Source organism: Panthera onca, chromosome D3 (genome assembly GCF_046562875.1).
Source record: "Panthera onca isolate mPanOnc1 chromosome D3, mPanOnc1 haplotype 2, whole genome shotgun sequence".
In the NCBI taxonomy this organism is placed as follows: Eukaryota; Metazoa; Chordata; class Mammalia; order Carnivora; family Felidae; genus Panthera; species Panthera onca.
The window spans coordinates 80140907-80161564 of NC_138350.1; the positions used below are offsets into that span (position 1 = coordinate 80140907).

A 20658-nucleotide genomic window follows, 5' to 3' on the forward strand; every position below is an offset into this window, starting at 1 on the left:
AAGGTGTTACCCTTAGAGTATTCTCCTAGATGTCCCAGTGCGGTTAGTAAGACAGGTAACAGAATAAAAATGAAGAGACCAGTTAGCGCAGTAAGATTAAAAGACTGGCCAAGCAGGGTGCAGTCACCATTCACTCACCAAGGCTGTGCCTATATAATGGAAATCCTTCCCAGCTATGCATCTATTCGGTAAGATCCAAATTAACAAAATACATAAAACTCAATCCAAAAAGTCATCAGCTAACATATCAAATGATGATCAAATCTCAGTATATATAGTCAGCAATTGAGTAGATGCCATTTTAGATACACAGAATGACTACCATTTACTGAGGCCCTAAAATTTGTCAGATATAACATTGTCAGGTTTTACGCTGCCATAATCTTTTAATTGCCCAGAAAAGAAGGTATTGTTAATTTCCATACTAGAGCTGGGGTCTTCTACTCTGAGAGGCTATGGAACCTGCCCAAGATTAGACAGCTTTTCAGCAGGAGGCCCTGGAGGGGAACCCAGACCTGAATGGAACTAAAAATCCATACCCTCCCCATCACACCGCTATACTACGAGCACAGGAGAACGAACAGGCTTTTACAGGTGTGGAAGGTAAAAACAGAAAGCTGGAAGAGATTAATGTAAATGGCAACACTGAAACAGAATAAGAAGCTGATGCGAAAGGTCTGGAAACATGAAATAAACCATCAATGAATACGCTACGGCAACAGCACTAAAAGCCAAGCGTGAGTCCTAACTCCTTCGGTTCCTCTGACAGTTTGGGAATTTTAATACCATTAGATTTTGCAGCATGCTACTAGCGTAAATGCGACCTTCTCTAGAAGGGGGCAAATAAGACAAAATGAAAACGAGTAAGTTGACGGACAGGCTTCTAAGGCACATATAAAACCAAACAATATTTGACTACATAGAAAAAACAACCTAGCTGAGATCCTACGGAGCAAATCCTGTGAAAATGGCCTACACAGAGCCAGCATGGGGCCACTGGGAACCAAAGCCAGTTCTTGAACCTCATTTGAATACAGGTGGAAAAAGCAATTCAGATAGACAATTCACTATGAGGTTTTTTAAAAAAATATAAGATAGTAAATTTAAAAATGAAATCTAAAGCAACCTTGAAGTTGATTCTGTAGTTTCTTTTTTTCAGGATCATCAGATTCTCCTTCCCCATCACTGTCATTCCTAATAAAAAGAATTTAATATATTCAAATGATCACTCATTGCTATCAAAATAAGGCAAAAATGAAGGAAAAATTAATCTGAAATATTTGTACTTTAAGTGGCAAAATAAGACATTCGTATTAAAAGTTATCCTTATTTTATTACTTTTAATAAGAATATATTAACCAAAATGGTAAGCAGGCATGTTATCTGTCAATATGGAATCATGAACAGGAAAGGGGCAAAAAGACCAGAATGAAGTCAGGAACCAGCTCCAAATTCCCATGACATACCTATGTATGTGCACATTTATAGACGCATGCCCCACACCTCATTCCACAAAAGACTTTAGATGAGTTACAGAAGAGTTGTAAACAACATAAAAACACCAAACCAGGCAAACTATGTATCAGAACAAGAAGCCATAACCAGGAGAGAAAAACCCCGAATATTAATTATTTAAGGTATCAAGGTCTGTAATCCTTAGGTTGGGGGGTTCCAAAGAATAGATGAAGCTTTTGATGAAAATGAACTGAGACCAAAAGACAAGTAAATCAACCCAGATATTTCATATCTAAGAATTTATCCTGAAAAAATAATTTAAAATAAGTTCAAAGAGTTGACGACAAGGATAATCACGCCCACACTGTTCCCAAAGGGGAAAAAATTAGAAAGAGAGTATGCTTAATTATAGGGATTAGTATATGATAGAACACATTGCAGTATTTAAAAATGATGTAGAAATAGTTTATTGGAAAGATATTTACAACACGATGTTGAATGAAAAAGTGGTAAAGCAAAAAATATGGCATTACATCATTTTTTACATATCAAATATAAAGGGGGATTAAAAAGCTAGACATCTTTTCCCCCAAATGGGACTGGCTTGGTTATCCTAGGATGGTGGGGTTACAGGTGAGGTGGAGACCGCCAAACGATTCACCTGACGCCTACTCCAGCCTCGTCCCACCGTGCTTTCTTGCACAATGAAGACGGTGCTTTCACACAACTGCCCTGCCCGGGCTTCCTTGCAGCTGGGGCCCCACAGGAGACTGAAGTCCCTCTGAGAAGGCGGAGGCAAGCAGCTGAGGTGGCCGCTGCGTGCAAGGAGACCATGCCTGCGAGCGAACTGGGCGGAGGTCCTCCTGCCTGGCACCAGGAGGCCTCGGATCCTTACCAGAACCACCCTGGGGGAGGCGGGCATTTCTCCTAACGCTACGGAATCCAAGCTGGATTCCCTGCCCGCCCTCCCCCAGATCTATAAGGTTAAGACTCTGTAATAAATCCCTTTTTGCTTAAATTGGCCAAGATGGGTCCTGCTATTCAATACAGAATTGGAATCCCCCTTCTAGGGAGCCATCTCAGGAGTGGACCCCACAGGGTCCTCAACTCACAGGGAGGAGAGGACATTTCTCCCGGCAAAGGAGTCTCAGGAAGAGTCAGGGGGTCATTCGAGGTTAACTAAAATTTTTCCAATGGTTTCATTAGTCCGCCAGTAAATGGCCCAACTTTCATGTAAGAAACCCTGAAGTTGATTCCACGTTGAAATGCAGTAATCCGCAAGATCAGGTGGGGTCTGGTTTTTGTTATGTCAGTGCTGTAGGTACAGAAGAGAAAATATTCTTAGGTGTCACAGGAACCGCCGATTCCCTGACCATGTCTTCAACAGAGGATATAAAACGCTGAATTTGCAGTTTTCCTCAAACCCTTCCGTGCAGTCTGAAGCAGCCAGTCACCTCTAGTTCTTCCATTCCTTATGTCCTTTAAAATGGCCTTCGGAAGCTGCCCCAAAGCCCTGCCTGCAAGGCACTCCCTTCCCGGCGACCACAGGGACTACCCAAGTAACTTGTGCCACTGCACACCACGAACAGTGAGCGTCACAGTCCGTACAGCTGACCAGAACCTCCTGCCTGCAAACCCAACCAGGCCAGATAGCAAGGTCCCACAATCTCATTTTCTTAGACGTAAGAGACTATGTTCCGGTAAGACTTTGCTTACAAAAACTGGCAGCCGGTCAGATTTGGCCTCTGAGTCCTGGGTTGCCAACAGCTGGTTTAAACAAAAGAAACGGATTTCACAAGTTAAATGTAGTTTTCTCGTTTAAGTAGATATAATAAAGTCTAACACTCTAAAATACATACCCTTTCTCCTCCGCTGGATTCGGCTGTCCCTCTTTCACTGGCTTCTGTGGAGTTTTCTCTTTCTTTTTCAGGTACTCCTTTAGTTTTTCTGCTCTATCAAGATACTCTGTACACTTTGCCCTGATACTCTGCTTGGCTTTATCACCCTGGGCTTCATCTATTAAAGGCAAGTGAGAGAGATTTTTCCATTAGTCTTCTACATGGACAGGTTTAAACTCTTAGACACACTTTTGAGACATGGACAATCTAGTTTGGGAGCGGGGGGAGGGAGGAAGGGTATCTCTAAGCCTCGTAACCAACCATCACCAACTCTTGTCTGCTTCCCTCCAGCACGGCTGGAAGCCAACAGCAGGTCTGAGGCAGAAAGAAATCTGAGCAAGACACTAGGATATGTTAAGTTAATGCTAAATAATAAGAAGAAATTATGTAATATTCTGTGGGTTTTCTATTCTTCCTTTAACATTTTGTGCGGACAGCTGAAAGCGGCTGCTCTCGCATAAAACCAATTCTAAGACCAACAAAAGTAATATCAACCGTTTCCATTAATGTCTACGTAAGATTCATCTCATGGTAGAAGAATGCCGGAAATTCCGTATGTTACAGGTGCCCCCAATACAGTAATTTTACTCCACAAAGGCCTCTGTGGGAGCTGTCTCAAAAGCCGACTTGAGCAGTCCATGCAGGGCAATTATCAATTGCAATAATCAATTATCTTAGGATTCATTTTTAGTTTCACTTTTATTTGACAGAAAACCTCAACATGAAATGAAGAAGCTCAAAAGAAAATCCTAAATTATCCAACCGCTGAAGTTTTCAGTAAAAAATAACTTTCAGTTTGCCAGAGAGACACTTTTGTCGTATGCTCAGCTTATGCTGAAGAGCCACGGAGGCAGGGTTTTTACCCACTTTCCCCTCACCGTCGCATCCCGGTGCCTAAAACAGTACCTGGTGCGTGGGAAACATGCAGTACGTATTTGGAAAACATACGAACAAAATGGCTCCCAACCTATTTTTTTACAAGTACTTAAGAGAGTATTTTCAGAGACGCTTAGAAAATGTGGTTCGTACATAATGTGGGTATATCGCCAGTAAAATAAAAACTATTTACATCGATTATATGGCATTTTAATATTTTTAGGTAGACAAATAACAATAACTAGGATAGCTATGCACATTTGTTTGCCGACTACTTAAAAATTATTAACAAGCTACCGGGAATATTTTGCAAATGGATGGTTTAGAATTTTCTGGCATTATATTTCAACTTTTATAAAAGAAACAGAATAATCTTTTCCTTTAACTTTTAAAACAGAAAACAAACTATGGCCTTACATTTAACTACATGGAGAAAATACTGAACAGCGTGTTGGTAGAGTTGAAGAGCTTCCTCATAGTTCCCAGCTTTGTCTTCCTGGGCTGCTTTGCTAGCAAGATCTATTGCTTTCTGTTTGAAGGGAGGCAAAATCATATCATCAAAATCAAATAAGCAACAACACTGTGATGTAAATGATCATATTGAACGTGGTTTTTTCCTTTTCTTTTTCTTTTTTTTTTTTTTTTTTAACTAAAAGCAACCTCAGGGACACCTGGGTGGCTCAGTCGGTTGGCTGAGTGTCTGACTTCGGCTCAGGTCATGATCTCACCGTTCATGAGTTCGAGCCCCGCACGGGGCTCACTGCTGTCAGTCTGTTAGCGCAGAGCCTGCTTCAGATCCTCTGTCCCCCTCTCTCTGCCCGCCCCTCCCCCCCCGCCCCGTGCTCTCCCCAAAATAAATATTTTTAAATAAATAAGTAAAAGCAATCTTAAAACAAATCCACCTGTTTTCCCTAAATCTCAATTGCATGTTACTATACATTATAATGATTTACAAAATGTAAACTACATTTGTTAAATGGGTTAATGCTGACTACTACTTTTACCTAGTACCAATCCCTAAGATTCTCATTAATTTTCATTCAACATAAGTCAAGCTTAAAGCTAGTAAGGAATAATCAAATAATATGAAAATTCAAGTTAAAAGTATTCAGGGAAATTCTCAGAAATGCAATGTTGTTATAGATAAATCATATAACAACAGTAAAATGTAAATGGTGTAAAACCCCCTCAGAAGCAATGGGGCAATGAAATTGCAAGAATATGAAAATGCCCAAATCTTTTAATCCAGTAAGACAGTAACCAGAGGGGTCTTTTTAAAAAACAAAAACAAAACTTGGAAACATTAATTTTACACAGCAAACAGATGCCACACAATGGAATATTATAGGATCATTAAAATAATATTAAACCATTCACAATAACATGGAAAAATGTCTATAATGGGATTTTTTAAAAAGCACAATACAATTTTTACATGTAGCAGGAGTTCAGCTACTTGAAACAATAGCAAAAACAAGCAAAACCCAGGAAAAAGATGTAGAGAAAATTTAACACAGCTCATTTTTGATAAGACTCAATTTCTTCTTTTTCTGCTTTTTCTCATCTTCTAAAAGTGTCCATAATGAACATGGACTTTTGTGGTATTTAAAAAAAAAAGCCAAAAAACACAAAACCCCTAGAAATAGACCCATACAAATATGTCAACGGACTTTTGACAATTTGCAAAAGCAAGTTAATGGCAGAAGAAACAGTGCTGGAGCAATCAGACATCTTTAGCAAAAAAAAATTAAGAAATAAAAAAAGACAGAGACAGAGAATCTTGACCTAAACCACAAAAATTAACTCACTACACTGTACACCTGTAACTAATGTTACACTGTATTTAACTAACTAGAAATTAAATAAAAACTTAAAAAAAATCCCGTAAGTTCTTAAAAGCAGAGAATTTTCTCTAGCTGGAAGTAGGAGACAGGAGGCAGGAGAAGTCAGAAAGAATAGAAGCCTGATGAAAATCCACCCGACCACACTGGCATCCAAGCAAAAGAACCTGGCTGACAACCACATGAAACTGAAGTCTGCCAACAACACGCATGTGTTTAGAAGCAGACACATCCCCAGAGACTTCATGAACAACCACCAAACAGACAGACACGCAGCCCTGCTGACACCTCAGTCAGCCTGGTGAGACTCTGAGCTAGAGCCCCGCTGAGCGATGCTCGACCTGGACTTCTAACCCACAGAAACGGAGACAGTAAGTTAAGGTTGTTGTAGGTTGAAAAAAAATTAAATCACAATGGATTGTGGACTTTAATATAAAATATGAAACCATAAAATCCTTAGAAAAAACTGAAAATCTCCAGCATCTAGGGCTAGGCAAAGTTCTTAGACTATATGTGCCAAAAAACACAATATATAAAATGAAAACAACATGGGACTGGCATAAAGACAGACACATACATCAATGGAACAGAATAGAGAGCCCAGAAATAAACCTATGTGTGTACAGTGAATTAACTCACCACAAAGGAGTCAAGAATACCCAAAGAGGAAAGGACAGTCTCTTCAATAAATAGTGTTGGGAAAACTGGACAGCAAAATGCAAAAGAACGAAACTGGACCACTGCCTTACGCCATCCACAAAAATTAACTCAAAAGATTTGAACAGAACACCTGACACCATAAAACGCCTTGAAGAAAATATAGGCAAGTTAAGCTCCAACTCCAGTCTTGGTGATGATTTTTTGGATTTGACACCAAAAGCCAAGGCAACAAAAACAAAGATGAACAAGTGGGACTCCATCAAACTAAAAAGCTTCTGCACAGCAAAGGAAACCATCAACAAAATGAAAAAGCAACCTACCACATGGGAGAAAATATTTACAAATTGTGTCCTGCTAAAGGGTTAATATCCAGTGTGTAGAGAGAAGAACTCATAAAACTCAACAGCAAAAAAACCAAGCAACCCAATTAAAAAATGACTCGAGGATCTGAACAGATATTTTCCCAAAGACATACAAACGCCCAACAGGTATATGAAACAGCACTCAAGATCACTAAACGTCAGGGAAATGCAAATTGAAACTACAATGAGCTGTGACCTCACATCTGCTAGAATGGCTATTATCAATAAAACAAGAAATAGCAAGTATTGGTGAGGATGTGGACAAAAGGGAACCCTTGTACACTGTTGGTGGGACCGTAATTGGTGCAGCCGCTGTGGAAAACACTATGGAGGTTCCTCAAAAAATTAAAAATAGAACTACCACATGATTCAGCAATTTCACTATTTATCCAGAGAAAACGAAAACATGAACTTTGTCGAAAGATACACGCACCTCAATGTTCAATGCAGCATTATTTAAAATAGCCAACTTATGGAAACAACCTAAGTGTCCACAGACAGACGAATGGATAGAGAATGTGGTTACGTACACAATGGAATATTATTTAGCCATAAAAAGAAGGAAATCTTGACATGTGTGACGACATGAATAGAATTAAGGGCATTACGCTAAAGGAAATAAGTCAAAGAAAGACAAATACCATACGATCTCATTTATGTGTGAAATTGAAAGAGAAAACATCCACAAATAAATCCAAGCTAATAGATACAGAGAACATACAGGTAGTTACCAGAGGTGGGGAAAGGTGAAACAGGTGGAGGGAGTCCAAAGATCCAAACCTCTAGTTATAAAATAAATGTCATAGGGATGTAATATACAGTATGGTGACTACAGTTAATAACACTGTGTTGCATATTTGAAAGTTGCTAAGAGAGTGTCTTAAAATTCTCATCACTGGAAAACCATTTTTGTAACAATGAAAGGTGACAGGTGTTACCTAGACTTACTGTGGTGTCATCTCACACCGCATACAAAAAAAAAAAAAAAATGAATCCTGTTGTACACCTGAAATGAATATACGTCAATTATACCTCAAAAAAAAAAAAAAAAAAAAAAAAAAAAAAGAAAAGAAAAGAAAGAAAAGGAAAATGATAAATTGGACCTCATCAAATTATAAAAGTTTTACTCTGTAAAAAATCCTATTAAAAGGATGAAAAGACAAGCTACAGACTGAGAGAAATATTTGCAGACTACATATTTATAAAAGGACTAGTATTTTAGAATAGAAAGAACTCCCAAAACTCAACAATTTAAAAACAATCCAAGTAGAAAATGGGCTGAAGACATAAACAGACATTTCACCAAAGAGGATATACACATGGTAAAGTAGCACACAAAAAGATGTTTAACATCACCAGCCATTAGAGAAATGCAAATTAAAACCACCATGAGATATCTTGAAACATGTATCAGAATGGCTTTAAAAAAAAAAAAAAAAGTGACAATAATACCAAACGCTCCAGAGAACTGGATCACTTACACATTGCTGGTAGGATGTAAAATGGTAGAGTCACTCTGGGAAACTGTTTTGTTTTTGTTTTGTTTTGTTTTTTTTCACAAATCTAAACGTGCAGCTACCATATGAACCAGTGACTGCACTCCTGGGTATTTACCCCAGAGAAATGAAGACTTCTGTTCACACAAAAATTTATACATGAACATTCCAGATGTCCTTCAACCATACAGCATGGTTAAACAAAGTGTGCTACACCCATACCAAGGAGTACGGTTCAGTTACAAAAAGAAACTACTTTGATACACACAACATGAATGGATCTTGAGGAAGAACCGATTCCAGAAAGTTACATATCCCAGAAAGTTACATATCGTATGATTCCATTTATGTAACTTTCTGGAAATGACAAAACCAGAGATGGAGAGCATATTAGTATTGTCAGGAAACAGGGATGGTGGGGGGGGGGGGTGGCAAGAAAGAGAGGTGATTGTGGTTCTAAAAGGGCAACAGGGGGCTCCTTGGTGGCTCAGTTAGTTAAGCATCTGACTCTTGAGGGGCGCCTGGGTGGCTCAGTCGGTTGAGCGTCCGACTTCGGCTCAGGTCATGATCTCATGGTTCGTGAGTTCAAGCCCCACATCAGGCTCTGTGCTGACAGCTCAGAGCCTGGATCCTGCTTCAGATTCAGTGTCTCCCTCTCTCTCTGCCCCTAACCCATTTGCATTCTGTCTCTGTCTCTCTCTCAAAAAAAAAAAAAAAAAAGTCTGTGTAAGCATCTGACTCTTGATTTCAGCCCAGGTGAGGATTTCATGGCGGTGAGACTGTGCTGGGTGGGGAGCCTGCTTAAGATTCTCTCTCTCCCTATTCCTCTGCCCTGCCCCCACATGCCGTTTCTTTCTCTATCTCTCAAAAAATAAAAATACACTAAAAAAATCTATAAAAGGGCCACAGGAGGGGTCCCTGTGGGTAGAACTATTCTGTATCATGACTTTGATGGAGGATCCAGGAACTTACCCATATGACACAGCTCTGCACACACACACACACACACACACACACACAATATACATGAATACAAGTAAAACTGGAAAATCTGAGTAAGACTGGTGGAATGTATCAATGTCAACCTCCAGGTTATACTGTACTATAGTTTTATAAAATGCTACCACTGGGAGCAAATGGGTGAAGGGTCCACAGAACCCCTCTATATGATTTCTCACCATCGCATGTGAACCCACGGTTATAGCAAAATAAAACCTTCATTAAAAAACCAACTTTAATATTTAAACACACATACACACATGTAAATAACAAGCATGGTTTATTAAAACATTCCACCTGGATTAGTCTAAGTAGTAAAACTGTATTCAACAAAAGAGCCAGTAGAAAAAAAGGATCATGGTTATGCTATATTAAAAATAAGCATATAAGAAAAAAACCACTCAATCCCAAACCAACCATACGTGAGAATATTATATTTTGAAGCAGTTGCTAATGGAATGCATAGATGGAATGAAAGCTGTAAACAGGAGGAACAGACCTTCCCTCTGTTGTTGCAGGAGGGAAAAAAAATGGTAGAGTTGATAAGATGTTTCACAGTTCAAATAGCTGAATTTGATGGTGAATTTTCAAAAGTCTGGTAAGCTAGGTGGGATATAAAGGGTGAACTCATAGCACTCATACGTGTGGGCAACCGGTGGACTGGGGCACCTTGTCACATAAAAATGCGCCTAGAAGACTCCACGGCTAAGCCATGCAGGAGAAATAAGTTCTTTCTTATTCTAGCTACAATTTTCTTCTATTATTTTGAATTGTTGTGCCGCTCACCTCTCTAGCTATATGTTCTCCTCATCCGCAGTCAGTCCTATTTTCAGCACCACAGTGATGGTTAAGGAAAACTCTTACACTTGGTATTTAATTACCTAGCTCCAAATACGGTAACAATGACTTTAAACCAGCCCTTCTTTGATGACGGACAGGCCTGTATTTGCACTGTCCAACCGTGAGCCACTAGCTACAATCGGCTTCTGAGCACCCATGGCTAGTGTGACTGACGAGTTCTAAATTTTGAGTAAAATTTAAATTTAAATAGAGGCGCCTGGGTGGCTCAGTCGGTTAAGCATCTGACTTCCAGCTCAAGTCATGATCTCATAGTTCTTGAGTTCGAGCCCCGCAACAGGCTCTGTGCTGACAGCTCAGAGCCTGGGGCCTGCTTCAGATTCTGTGTCTCCCTCTCTCTCTCTCTCTCTGCCCCTACCCTGCTTGTGCTCTGTCACTCAAAAATAAATAAACATAAAAAAATTAAAATAAATAAATTTAAATAGTCACATGCAGCTACTACTGAACAGCGCATGTTAAACCTTTAATCAAAAATGATTTGAGGGTATATATCTCTTTTTCCCTTGCTGAACACCCCACTTCAACCTTGGTTCTATCACCATTTTTCATCTGAAATGAAAGTGACTGTGTCTGGTGTGGTTTGGGAGTGCCAGTTATTCCTAACCCTGACCACTTCCATCGCACGTGTTTCAAAACTACCACTGAGCCTCCCGAGTGGTCAGCCTGCTTCCACACTCAACACCCTGGAGTCCACCTGGCAGCCAACGATGGGCCCTCTTCGGTGGGTTTGCACGGTAGTTAATAAAACCCAGATGCTGGCTCACGGTCGACAGGGCCTTAAATGACCTGTGTGTGCCCTGGCTCCTTCCGGATCTCACCCCAAACCTGTTAGTTCACCTTTACTCAGGAAGCCTGCGCACGGCTGATCCCTCGGCCTAGAATGTTCTTCCCCAACAGGCGCAGGACAGTCTCTTTTTCACAGTTCAAATGCCAAGTCCTCAGAGAGGCCCTCCCTAATCTACTGCAGAGGCTGCACTCTGCCCCTGCTCTCGGTTCTCCCCCCACCCCAGAGCCGGTGCCTGGCACACACTGGGCACTTAATAACATTGCCGAACGAAGGAAAAAAAATCCCCTATTGCTTTCTCAGAATCTTCTTCCTTTTGGTTATTCCACCCCTATCATCTCTAACAACTTTCCTCCACTGGATGTTTTCCTGCCTGTCCATGCTATTTCTCTCCCCTGGGCTCTGGAGACCACCCCCATCTTCCTTCTCTGACATCCACTCTATGAATCACATGCCCACTCTGCTGCTCTCCCCAACGTAACCTTTTTTTTTGTTTAATTGGGGCCTTCCTCAGCATTAAAATATACGTAAAGTCCTACCTCAGACTCATATCTCCAAAACACAAACGAAAACCCGCTGGCTCTCCCCAGTTTCTAGGTTCCTCCCTGGTTAACATCTCACTTATCTCTTCACCTCCAGAGCAAAATCCCAAAGAGAACCCCGAGCGCGTCATGCTTTCTTGACTCCTCCAGTGCTTCCTGCTGCCTGCCAGGCCTCGCAATGACCTCTGTCCGCAGCATTCAACCCTCAAAGCAGACATCTGGACTCGGCCTCCTCCTCCGGCCTCCATGGCACCCTTCTCTCTCAGTTCTACTCTTGACTGTGCAGCGATTCTTCTGCAGGCGCCCTTTTTTCTCTCCTTCTATGCCAATATTGCACAGCGTTCTTGTTCCTCCTCATGCTATGACCTCTCCAAGATACCCTCAACCTCTGCTACCATCTGTATGCTAATAACTCTCCAATGCTTGTTTCCAGCTCTCTCCCTCTAGTTCTACACATATGTCTCCAACTGCTCATGGAACATTTCCACTTGGTTGCCCGTACATGCATTTCAAACCCAAAAAGTTCAAGATCACCTGCGCCCAAATATGTGCCTCTTCTTGTAATCCCAGACCCAATTCTTCCCCACTGAGATATCCAACCCAGGAAGAGGGGCGAAAACTCAGCCTCCTCTGCACCCCTCTTTCTAAATGCAGAGCCAAGCCTGACTTCTTCCTCTCCAATCTGTCTTTGATTAATCCTTTCTTCTTTAAGAGGTACTACACTACTTTGGCCCTCCCCATCTCCCATCACACAGAACCCTGCCTCCTAACTGGTCTCCCATGTTCCCAGGGTGGCTACCGGTCTGGCTGTCCCCCATGCACGCATGGTAGTTTCCTTCTAAAACAAAACCCTGAGCATATTACCTTCGCAGACTCCTGACTATAGCAGGATGAGGACCAATCATCTCTGTGTTAGCACACACCCTTCCATGGCCTAACTAGGCTTGTCCACTCACCTTATGCACGCTGTTCCAGTCATGCCAAACTGATGGGACAACTGAGACTTCATGCCTGTTTATAGTGTACTCTCCACCTGGAATATCCTATCCAGTTATCTCCCCACATAACTCCAGCTTCTCTAAGACTCGGCACAGTCACGGTCCTCCTGCTGCAAAGTGTCCCTGATACCCCCAAGTGGCCTACCCTATGCTTCCTCTAAATTTCCACTGCCTCTGTTACACATTTCCAAAGATCACACAGTATCCCTGTTAGCCACTTCAAAAACTTTTTAAATGTTTATTCATTTTTTGAGAGAGAGAGAGAGAGAAAGAGTGGGGGAGGGACAGAGAGAGAGGGAGACACAGAATTTGAAGCAGGCTCCAAGCTCTGAGCTGTCAGCACAGAGCCTGACACGGGGTTCGGACCCATGAACTGTGAGATCACGACCTGAGCTGATGTCGGGTACTTGACCGACTGAACCATCAAGGCACCCCAGCCACTTTATATGTCTTTTCACATCAGAATGTAAGCCCTTGGATTTCAAGGATGACATATTTCTTTTATGATTCCCTAAGACTTAGCAAAATGTATGGCACATTTAGGACTGAGTAAACCTTGAGTTCTACGTATACCGCATTACTCGCAATTTCTGCCAACCCTCTCTAAGGTTTATTGCACTTCTAGACTGAGGCATATATTCTTTTTCTTTACCTGGAATGCATCCCATTTTCTGGTCCAAGAAGGCATAACTTCATAGTGAAAAAAGTACAAATGTATAACACATAAACCTGGATTCGAAACTGTCTTCTATACTAACTAACTGCATGTCTTGGGTTAAATCATAACCTTAATAAACTTTGGATTCTTATACCGTGAAACTGAAGTAACATTCACCTTGAAGAGTTACTTTGAGGATTAAGATCACACCAAACACCCGGTGGACAGTTAGTGTCGGCACCTTACACATTATCTAAGCTCACATCATCTCCTCTGTGGAACATTTCTCAGTTACCTTTGAAGAGTTAGATAAGCCCTTCCTTTCTGCCCTCCTATACTAACCTTTAATTCTATCATAGCACTATTGTGTTATTTTATAATTTTGAGTTTTAGTTATCTGCATTCCTCCATTAGTTAAGAGCTCCTGGTTATGGGGAGTTTTGCCTTGTTTGGTGGGAAAGTTATTTGCTATTTAAGAATATTCTTCATCCAAATTTCCTAGGTTAGAAGGTTAAAAAGGTTTGAATGAGAAAGTGCACCTATGACCCAACCACCATAAAATTAAACATCACTCCCCGTTTAAAACTAGCAACGTGCCTTTCATTTGTGTCAACCTCTAGCCGATTCATTAAGGAACATCCAACAACCCAATTCAAATATGACGCAAACTGACCATAAAACCAAAGTGCAATTCTTGCAAAAGAAAAAACAGGGGCGCCTGGGTGGCTCAGTGGGTTGAGCACCCGACTTCGGCTCAGGTCATGATCTTGCAGTTCTCGAGTTGAGTTGGAGCCCAGCATCATCGGGCTTGCTGCTGTCAGCCTGTCAGCGCAGAGCCTGCTTTGGATCCCCTGTCCCCCTCTCTCTTTGCCCCTCCCCCACTCATGCTGGCTCTCAAAACATAAAAGCCTTAAAAAAAAAAAAAAAGGAAAAAGGTATCAGTAAATGGATGAAAATTATGTTGCAGAATGTCCAAATTACATGCAGTTTTGACAAGTGAAAAGCTGATGAAATAAAGAGTTAACTAAAAAACCAACAAATATGAAGACAAGACAGTACTTCAAAAGAAATCACTTTTGATATTAAAGAAACAATGCTTTTATCAAAGAAACAATACTTTTTCCAAAAACATTTACCAAAAAGACCCTTTCTGAATGGGCTACAAAAAAAGTCAACGCTAAGTGGAGATTGTTATATCTTAGTCTAATGCAACCCTGTTGGAAAAGATACACACAAAAATCAATACATGACTTATTCTTCATTCTAAGGAATAAGCCATAGTTGCAATTATAACATTCTGAGACACATAAAACATTTATTTTCATAATCTTTTGGGTTGATTTTCAAGGTAAAAATCCCAAGAAAGGGACGCCTGGGTGGCTCAGTTTGTTAAGCGACCCACTTCCGCTCAGGTCATGACCTCGCGGTTGGTAAGTTCGAGCCCCACGTCGGGCTCTGTGCTGACAGCTCAGAGCCTGGAGCCTGCTTTGGATTCTGTCTCTCCCTCTCTCTCTGCCCCTCCCCCACGCACATTCTGTCTCTCTCTCTCTCTCTTTCCCAAAATAAACGTTAAAAAAAAAAAAAAAATCCCCCAAAACTCCTTCCTATCCTACCTCTTTCTGTGTGTGAAATTCTGAGTTCTACTTTAATGTATCTACTTTCAGTGGTGTTTCTTGTCAATTACCCAGGTTTGAGCAGGTCCTCCATTATCCTTAGTGCTTGTACTGGACACTCAATGAATGTCTCATCAACGACTGCAAGACGAAGACAAGGGTTCAATATTTTATGCTGATCTTTTCTCCCAAAATGACCCAGTGGACTGGGAGTCCTCGAGGCTAAGTCACATTCTAAATCCCTCTGAAACCTCAGATCCCTTCTGGGCATCGGAGGCACGATTTCACAAATTTCTCAATGAATCTCACAGATGTCCAAGCAATCATGTCTAAAAGTTTAAGGTTCTACGATTTATGTACAAAACACTGTACTCACTGTGGTAAGGGTGGGGAGATGGAGCCACAAAGCTTAAGAACACTCCCTGATTTTATATACATTTTGGGAGCCATGGCAGAGTGCACATGAATGCATAGCTCAATGAACTGACGGATTCCTCAAATTCCAAGACTGTCCTCACGTTTCTATTCACCTGACAGCTAAAAGAGAAGGGCTTTGCTACACCAGCTTGAGACGGAGAACTAAGATCACCAGTGCTTTGCAAACATTACGTTCTTTCCTCTCTGTCTTACAGTGATTGGAGCGTCTGTGCCTCCGGTTCAAAGCTCTGCCCAGTTCTGTTCAAAAGAGGAAGAAAACCCACCTCAACAAAAGTGAAGCGTCTCGCACAGCGGGTGGGCTTGGGAGATCCCGGAGCGGGCGGAAAGCGCCCGACCCTCCCACCTGCGGCTGGGCGGGGGCGCCGCCCTCCTCCGTCCGGCACCAGGGGCGCGGCCGCTTCCTCCCTCCTCCCCGGTCTCCAATCCTAACCCCGCGCCGCCCCTCGGCTCCGGCTCTCCAGGACGCGGGAGAACAGTGATACCTGGAGATTGGACGAGGTGGATGCCATGGCGGAGATCCGAGGCGGCTCCCTGGGGAAGAACTAGGGCAGAGGAAGCCAACAGCGGCAACGTCGAATCGCGCCCGGTGTTGCCTCAAACGTGCGCAGGCTGGTAGCCCTCGGACCCGGAGCGACGCCTCCCCTTCGCGAACTGGTTCCAAAACCGCAAGCCGCTCCAAGCGCCGCCGACCCTTCTCAGAAAACTTCCGCAATTCTGAGCCCCCTCCGGGCTCTCGTCCCGCCTCTGGCCTCGGCACTTCCGCTTTCGTCATCAGCACGCGCGCTACACAGTCTCCAGCCATTCTGGTCTCGCCTCGGCCCCGGGGTCTCGCGATGCCGGGAGCCCGGAAGCGCTCCCGGGCCTAGTGGAAGTCAGGCTGGGCGCAAGCGCACTGAGGCTCTTACGTAGGGGCGGAGATGCGTCCTAGAGCCAAGACCTGTTACGTTTTCTTCTTTTTCCAGATGTTTTACACTTGAGGTGAATTATTGGCTCTGGCTCCTTTCAGTCCACATCATGGAGCGTGCCCTGGAGTTCTGTGGCTTTTGAGTGAAAAAGTCATCCCGTCCCCAAGACCCACCATGTGGGGACTTCGGGCTCGTTTACTGTGTCTCATTCATTCCGTTTTCTCCTCTGTAAGACGGGGTTAATTATATACAGTACCCACCTCAGGATTGTGAAGAATGCTAGTAGCATGCGCTGGCATAGTGTTGGGTGAACAGTAAGATCTCAGTAAGCCTCAGCGTTTATTACTCAACACTGTACACTTTATTCAATAAGTTGTCATGGCTCCGTGAGGTCCTGAGAATGTTAGTAAAAGACAGGTGTGGTTGCTGCCCTCTAGGAGCTCACGGTTTGGTGGGGAAGCAGGCTCCTGAACACAAGTCTTATGAAACTGGCAGATCAGATTATCTTTTACACCATTTATAAGGAAGGTTAATGACAGAGGTTAAGTGCTTTCTGTGAGATCACATGTCAGGGATTAGTCGCAGACCTTCAATAAGACCTTGCCTCAGCCTTTCTATCGTTTGCAGTCAAAATCCCCTTTTTCTTTATCCTTATGTAGGTAAGCTTCCCCAAGGAAAGTGAAATAGGTATTTAATCATTCCTCCATTTTATTTCCTACTCACTCCCTAATTCTTCCCGATCATCTGATGTCTCCTACTAAAGTTCTTCCCTCGCCCTTCTTACTAGGTATTGTCAACTACCCAGTTCTTGAACTCTCACTTGTAGAGAATCCTAATATTCTTTGTCTTTCTCCTTCACTGTCTCCCCTTCTTTTTAAAAAAAAAAAAATTATTATTTATTTTGAGAGCAAGCGGGGGAAGGGCAGAGAGCGAGTGAGACAGAATCCCAGGCAGGCTCCATGCCATCAGTACAGAGCCTGATGCGGGGCTTGATCCCAAGAACTGTGAGATCATGACCTGAGCTGAAGTCAGGAGTCAGATGCTTAACCGACTGAGCCACCCAGGTGTCCCACTGTTTCCCCTACTTGTTCTTCTCTATCTGTAGCGTTGTGTCAAGAGTCATGTTCTCTTTAATCAAACTACTCCATCCCTGCTCATCTTATCCCCTTCCTGGACTTTATATAGCAATATAATAGAAATGACTTCCAATCTACATCTCTAGGCCTAATGCTGTCTTCTGTCTTGCATTCATAACCTTCCAGAGATCTCCAGAAATCACAGGACTTTCCCACAAGACAAATTCAACACATTTGTAGTCAAGTTAATGATCATCTACCCCAAACTTCTCAGAATAACATCACGAAAACTCCATCATCCAGGCTCAAAGCTCAAAGTCAGCCCTCCCTCTGCCTTCATCTGCCAGTTCACCTTTCCACCCCTCTGTTCCCTTCCACTTACTGAAAATGCTGTAGGGATCGCAGCCCTTACAGTGTCAGCACATCATAGACATTTAATAAATACTAAACCTTTTAACTGAGCTGCTTAAAAGAAATTGCTAGATCCTTAATGACTATTGGATAAACCTGATTTTCCCTGAAGATACAACTAGACTCCAATTTACCTTTCACCTCAATCCCTAAGAGTCTATGGAACACCCACTAAATGTAAGTCGACTAGGCATTAAAAAACTACAGAGATGAATATGGTATGGTCTTTGCCATTCAGGAGTTTACAATTTAGTGGAAGACACAGACACATAATAGTGAAAAGAGAATCCACTGATATAAATTACCACCATGTGCCAGGCTGCTGTGGATATTGGATATGAACCAAACGGTCAAAAATCCCTCTTTTATCACTATCAACAAATCGTGTTAGTATCACGTACCCTCAATATTCAAAGAGAAGGCTATCGTCTGTAAGGTATTTTCAAAAATCCATAATTTTAGTCTACTCGTGAGAAAACACAAGAAAAACACAAATTGAGGGCTTTTCTACTTCTAAAAAAATGCCTAACCAGGCTCTTCAAAAATGTCAAAGTAATGAAAGATAAGAAAAGACTGAGAAACTGTCACAGATTGCAGGGAACTAAGGAGACATGACAACTAAATGCAATATGGGATTCTGGGTTGGATCCTGGAACAACAACAAAAGACATCAGTGGAAAAACTGATAAAAACACAAATTAAGTCTGGATTTTAGCTAATAGTACTACACTGAAACAAATTTTATAGGGTTTTTATGTTTACTTATTTTCGAGAGAGACAGAGTGCAAGTAGGGCAGGAGCAGAGAGAGGGGGAGACACAGAATCTGAAGCTGGCTTCAGGCTCTGAACTGTCGGCACAGAGCCCAATGTGTGGCTCAAACTCACAAGCTTAGATATCATGACCTGAGTGGAAGTCGGATGCTTAACCGACTGAGCCACCCAGGCACCCTGAGTTTTGATAAATAAACAAGATAAGATGCTAACAGTAGGGGATATTGGGTAAAGTGTATATGGGCAGGGCACCTGGATGGCTCAGTCAGTTAAACGTCTGACTCTTAATTTTGACTCAGGTCATGATCTTGCAGTTCGTGGGATCGAGCCCTGCATCGGGCTCTGTGCTGACAGTGTGGGGTCTGCTTGGTATTCTCTCCCTCCCTCTTTCTCTGCACCTCCCCTGCTCATGCTCTCTCTCAAAATAAATGAATAAACTTAAAAAAAAAAAAAGACTATATGGGAATTCTCTAAATATCTTTGCAACTCTTTTGTAATTATTTTAAAATAAAAGATTTTTTTTTTAAATTCCTGCTCTTTGGGAGTTTGCATTACAGTGGTATAGAAACTTGTTACTTTTTCATGTTGAAAAATGTAAATCTAAAATTGTTACCTGTATCATGGTTTATAAAATACTTCCACATACATTATCTTATTTCTGAATTCTGTGAAGTGGATCTTAAGTATCCCATTTTTACAAATGAGGAAAACAGCCTCAGAGAGATAGATGGTCCCCAATCCATGCAGCTTCTAAGTGATAAAGCTGGAGTTTGATCCCAGGTCACATGACTCCAGATGGGATGTTAGAAGACAGACAAGGACTCATAGACACAGGCAGTTTGCACCATGAGGGGGGATGCTTAATTTGGAAGGAGCGGTGAAGAATTTCTCAGGGAAGGTGTCAGTTAAACCAAATCTTAAAATCTTAAACTGATTTGGACAGAATGTAGGCCCTTTCGAGCAGAAGCAAAGCATGAATAAAGGCACAGGAGAATAAACATCTGGCATGTTTGAGGGAAGGCTAGAATGGGGGAAGCGACAGGCGCTCTGAGGAAGGAGAGGCAGGAGGGAAGCTAAAAACGCACCAGGAGGCACTGCCAGGTGCTCAAGGCTTTGAATGATAAAGAGTTCAGACTTGGTTCGGCAGGGACTAAGGATTCATCGGCAGGCTCCCCCGCCCCAGCCCCTTTCTCCTGCCCTTTGTCCTCTCCCTTCTCTGTAATTTTCTTCCTTTTGGAAGAAAGTAGAGTATATAGAATCCTGATTTCGTTCAATATTGGTTTGATGAAAATGGGTGTCACAGTTTGTAGGGTGCACCAGGGGGAGAGAGGAGCCAGGAAGATGGAGTAGGAGGCGACAGCAGCGGTGTTCTGGTTTAGACAACAGGATGGGGAGAGCCCAACAGCCTACGTCCCATTCCTGAAGCCCAGCACCTACTTGGACCGTGATTAAATCGTCCTCTTTCCCACAATTGCTTTCTCCATTTCAACCTGGTGAAAATCATACCTATTCTTCAAGGGCTCGTTCCGATGTTAGTTCCTCGAGAAAACATCAAAACCTCTCCGAACTTTCATAGCACTTTTGACCTTGGATTGTCCTTAGGTCACGCATGCTAAGTCCCTAAAATAGGTCCCGGAGCACTGCGGGTGCACCAAAAATGGCTCGTCTCACTCACACGGCGTCCATCCTTTCTAGACGGTCAAATCACCGAGGGCAAAGACTTCATCTTATTCACTTCTGTAACCCTCCCTGTGCCCTGGCTCCCCACATGTCCATACAGGATAGGTGCTTGACTAGCCAAGGCTCGTTGAACAAAATGAAGCCTCCTTGCTCACGATCAAGGGTTTTGGATATCAAGACGTTCAGTTGAGTGTTGAGCGACATTTGTGGATTCGGGCTCAGCAGGGTCTCTCCAGGTCCGTCCAGGACCAAATCCATCTCATTCCAAGCATCTTCAAGGAAATGCCTACTGGTAAAGTCCTCATAGCCTGCCCTGCACAGCCATTCAAGTCCACCC

The 20658-nt window shown here is 42.4% G+C and overlaps 1 protein-coding gene across 1 annotated transcript in view; it reads right to left on the minus strand.

Moving 5' to 3' along the window:
• Positions 1–16245, minus strand: part of VPS4B (vacuolar protein sorting 4 homolog B) — a 33432-nt gene extending 17187 nt beyond the window's left edge. Inside the window, exons 1-4 of the mRNA XM_060614029.3 lie at positions 15961–16245; positions 4647–4758; positions 3315–3471; positions 1127–1194 (exon numbers count right to left, since the gene is read on the minus strand). Coding sequence (XP_060470012.2) covers positions 1127–1194; positions 3315–3471; positions 4647–4758; positions 15961–15987 — 364 coding nt within the window. The 5' untranslated portion in view covers positions 15988–16245. The remainder of the gene's footprint in view (positions 1–1126; positions 1195–3314; positions 3472–4646; positions 4759–15960) is intronic.
• Between the last annotated feature and the right edge of the window lie 4413 nt (positions 16246–20658).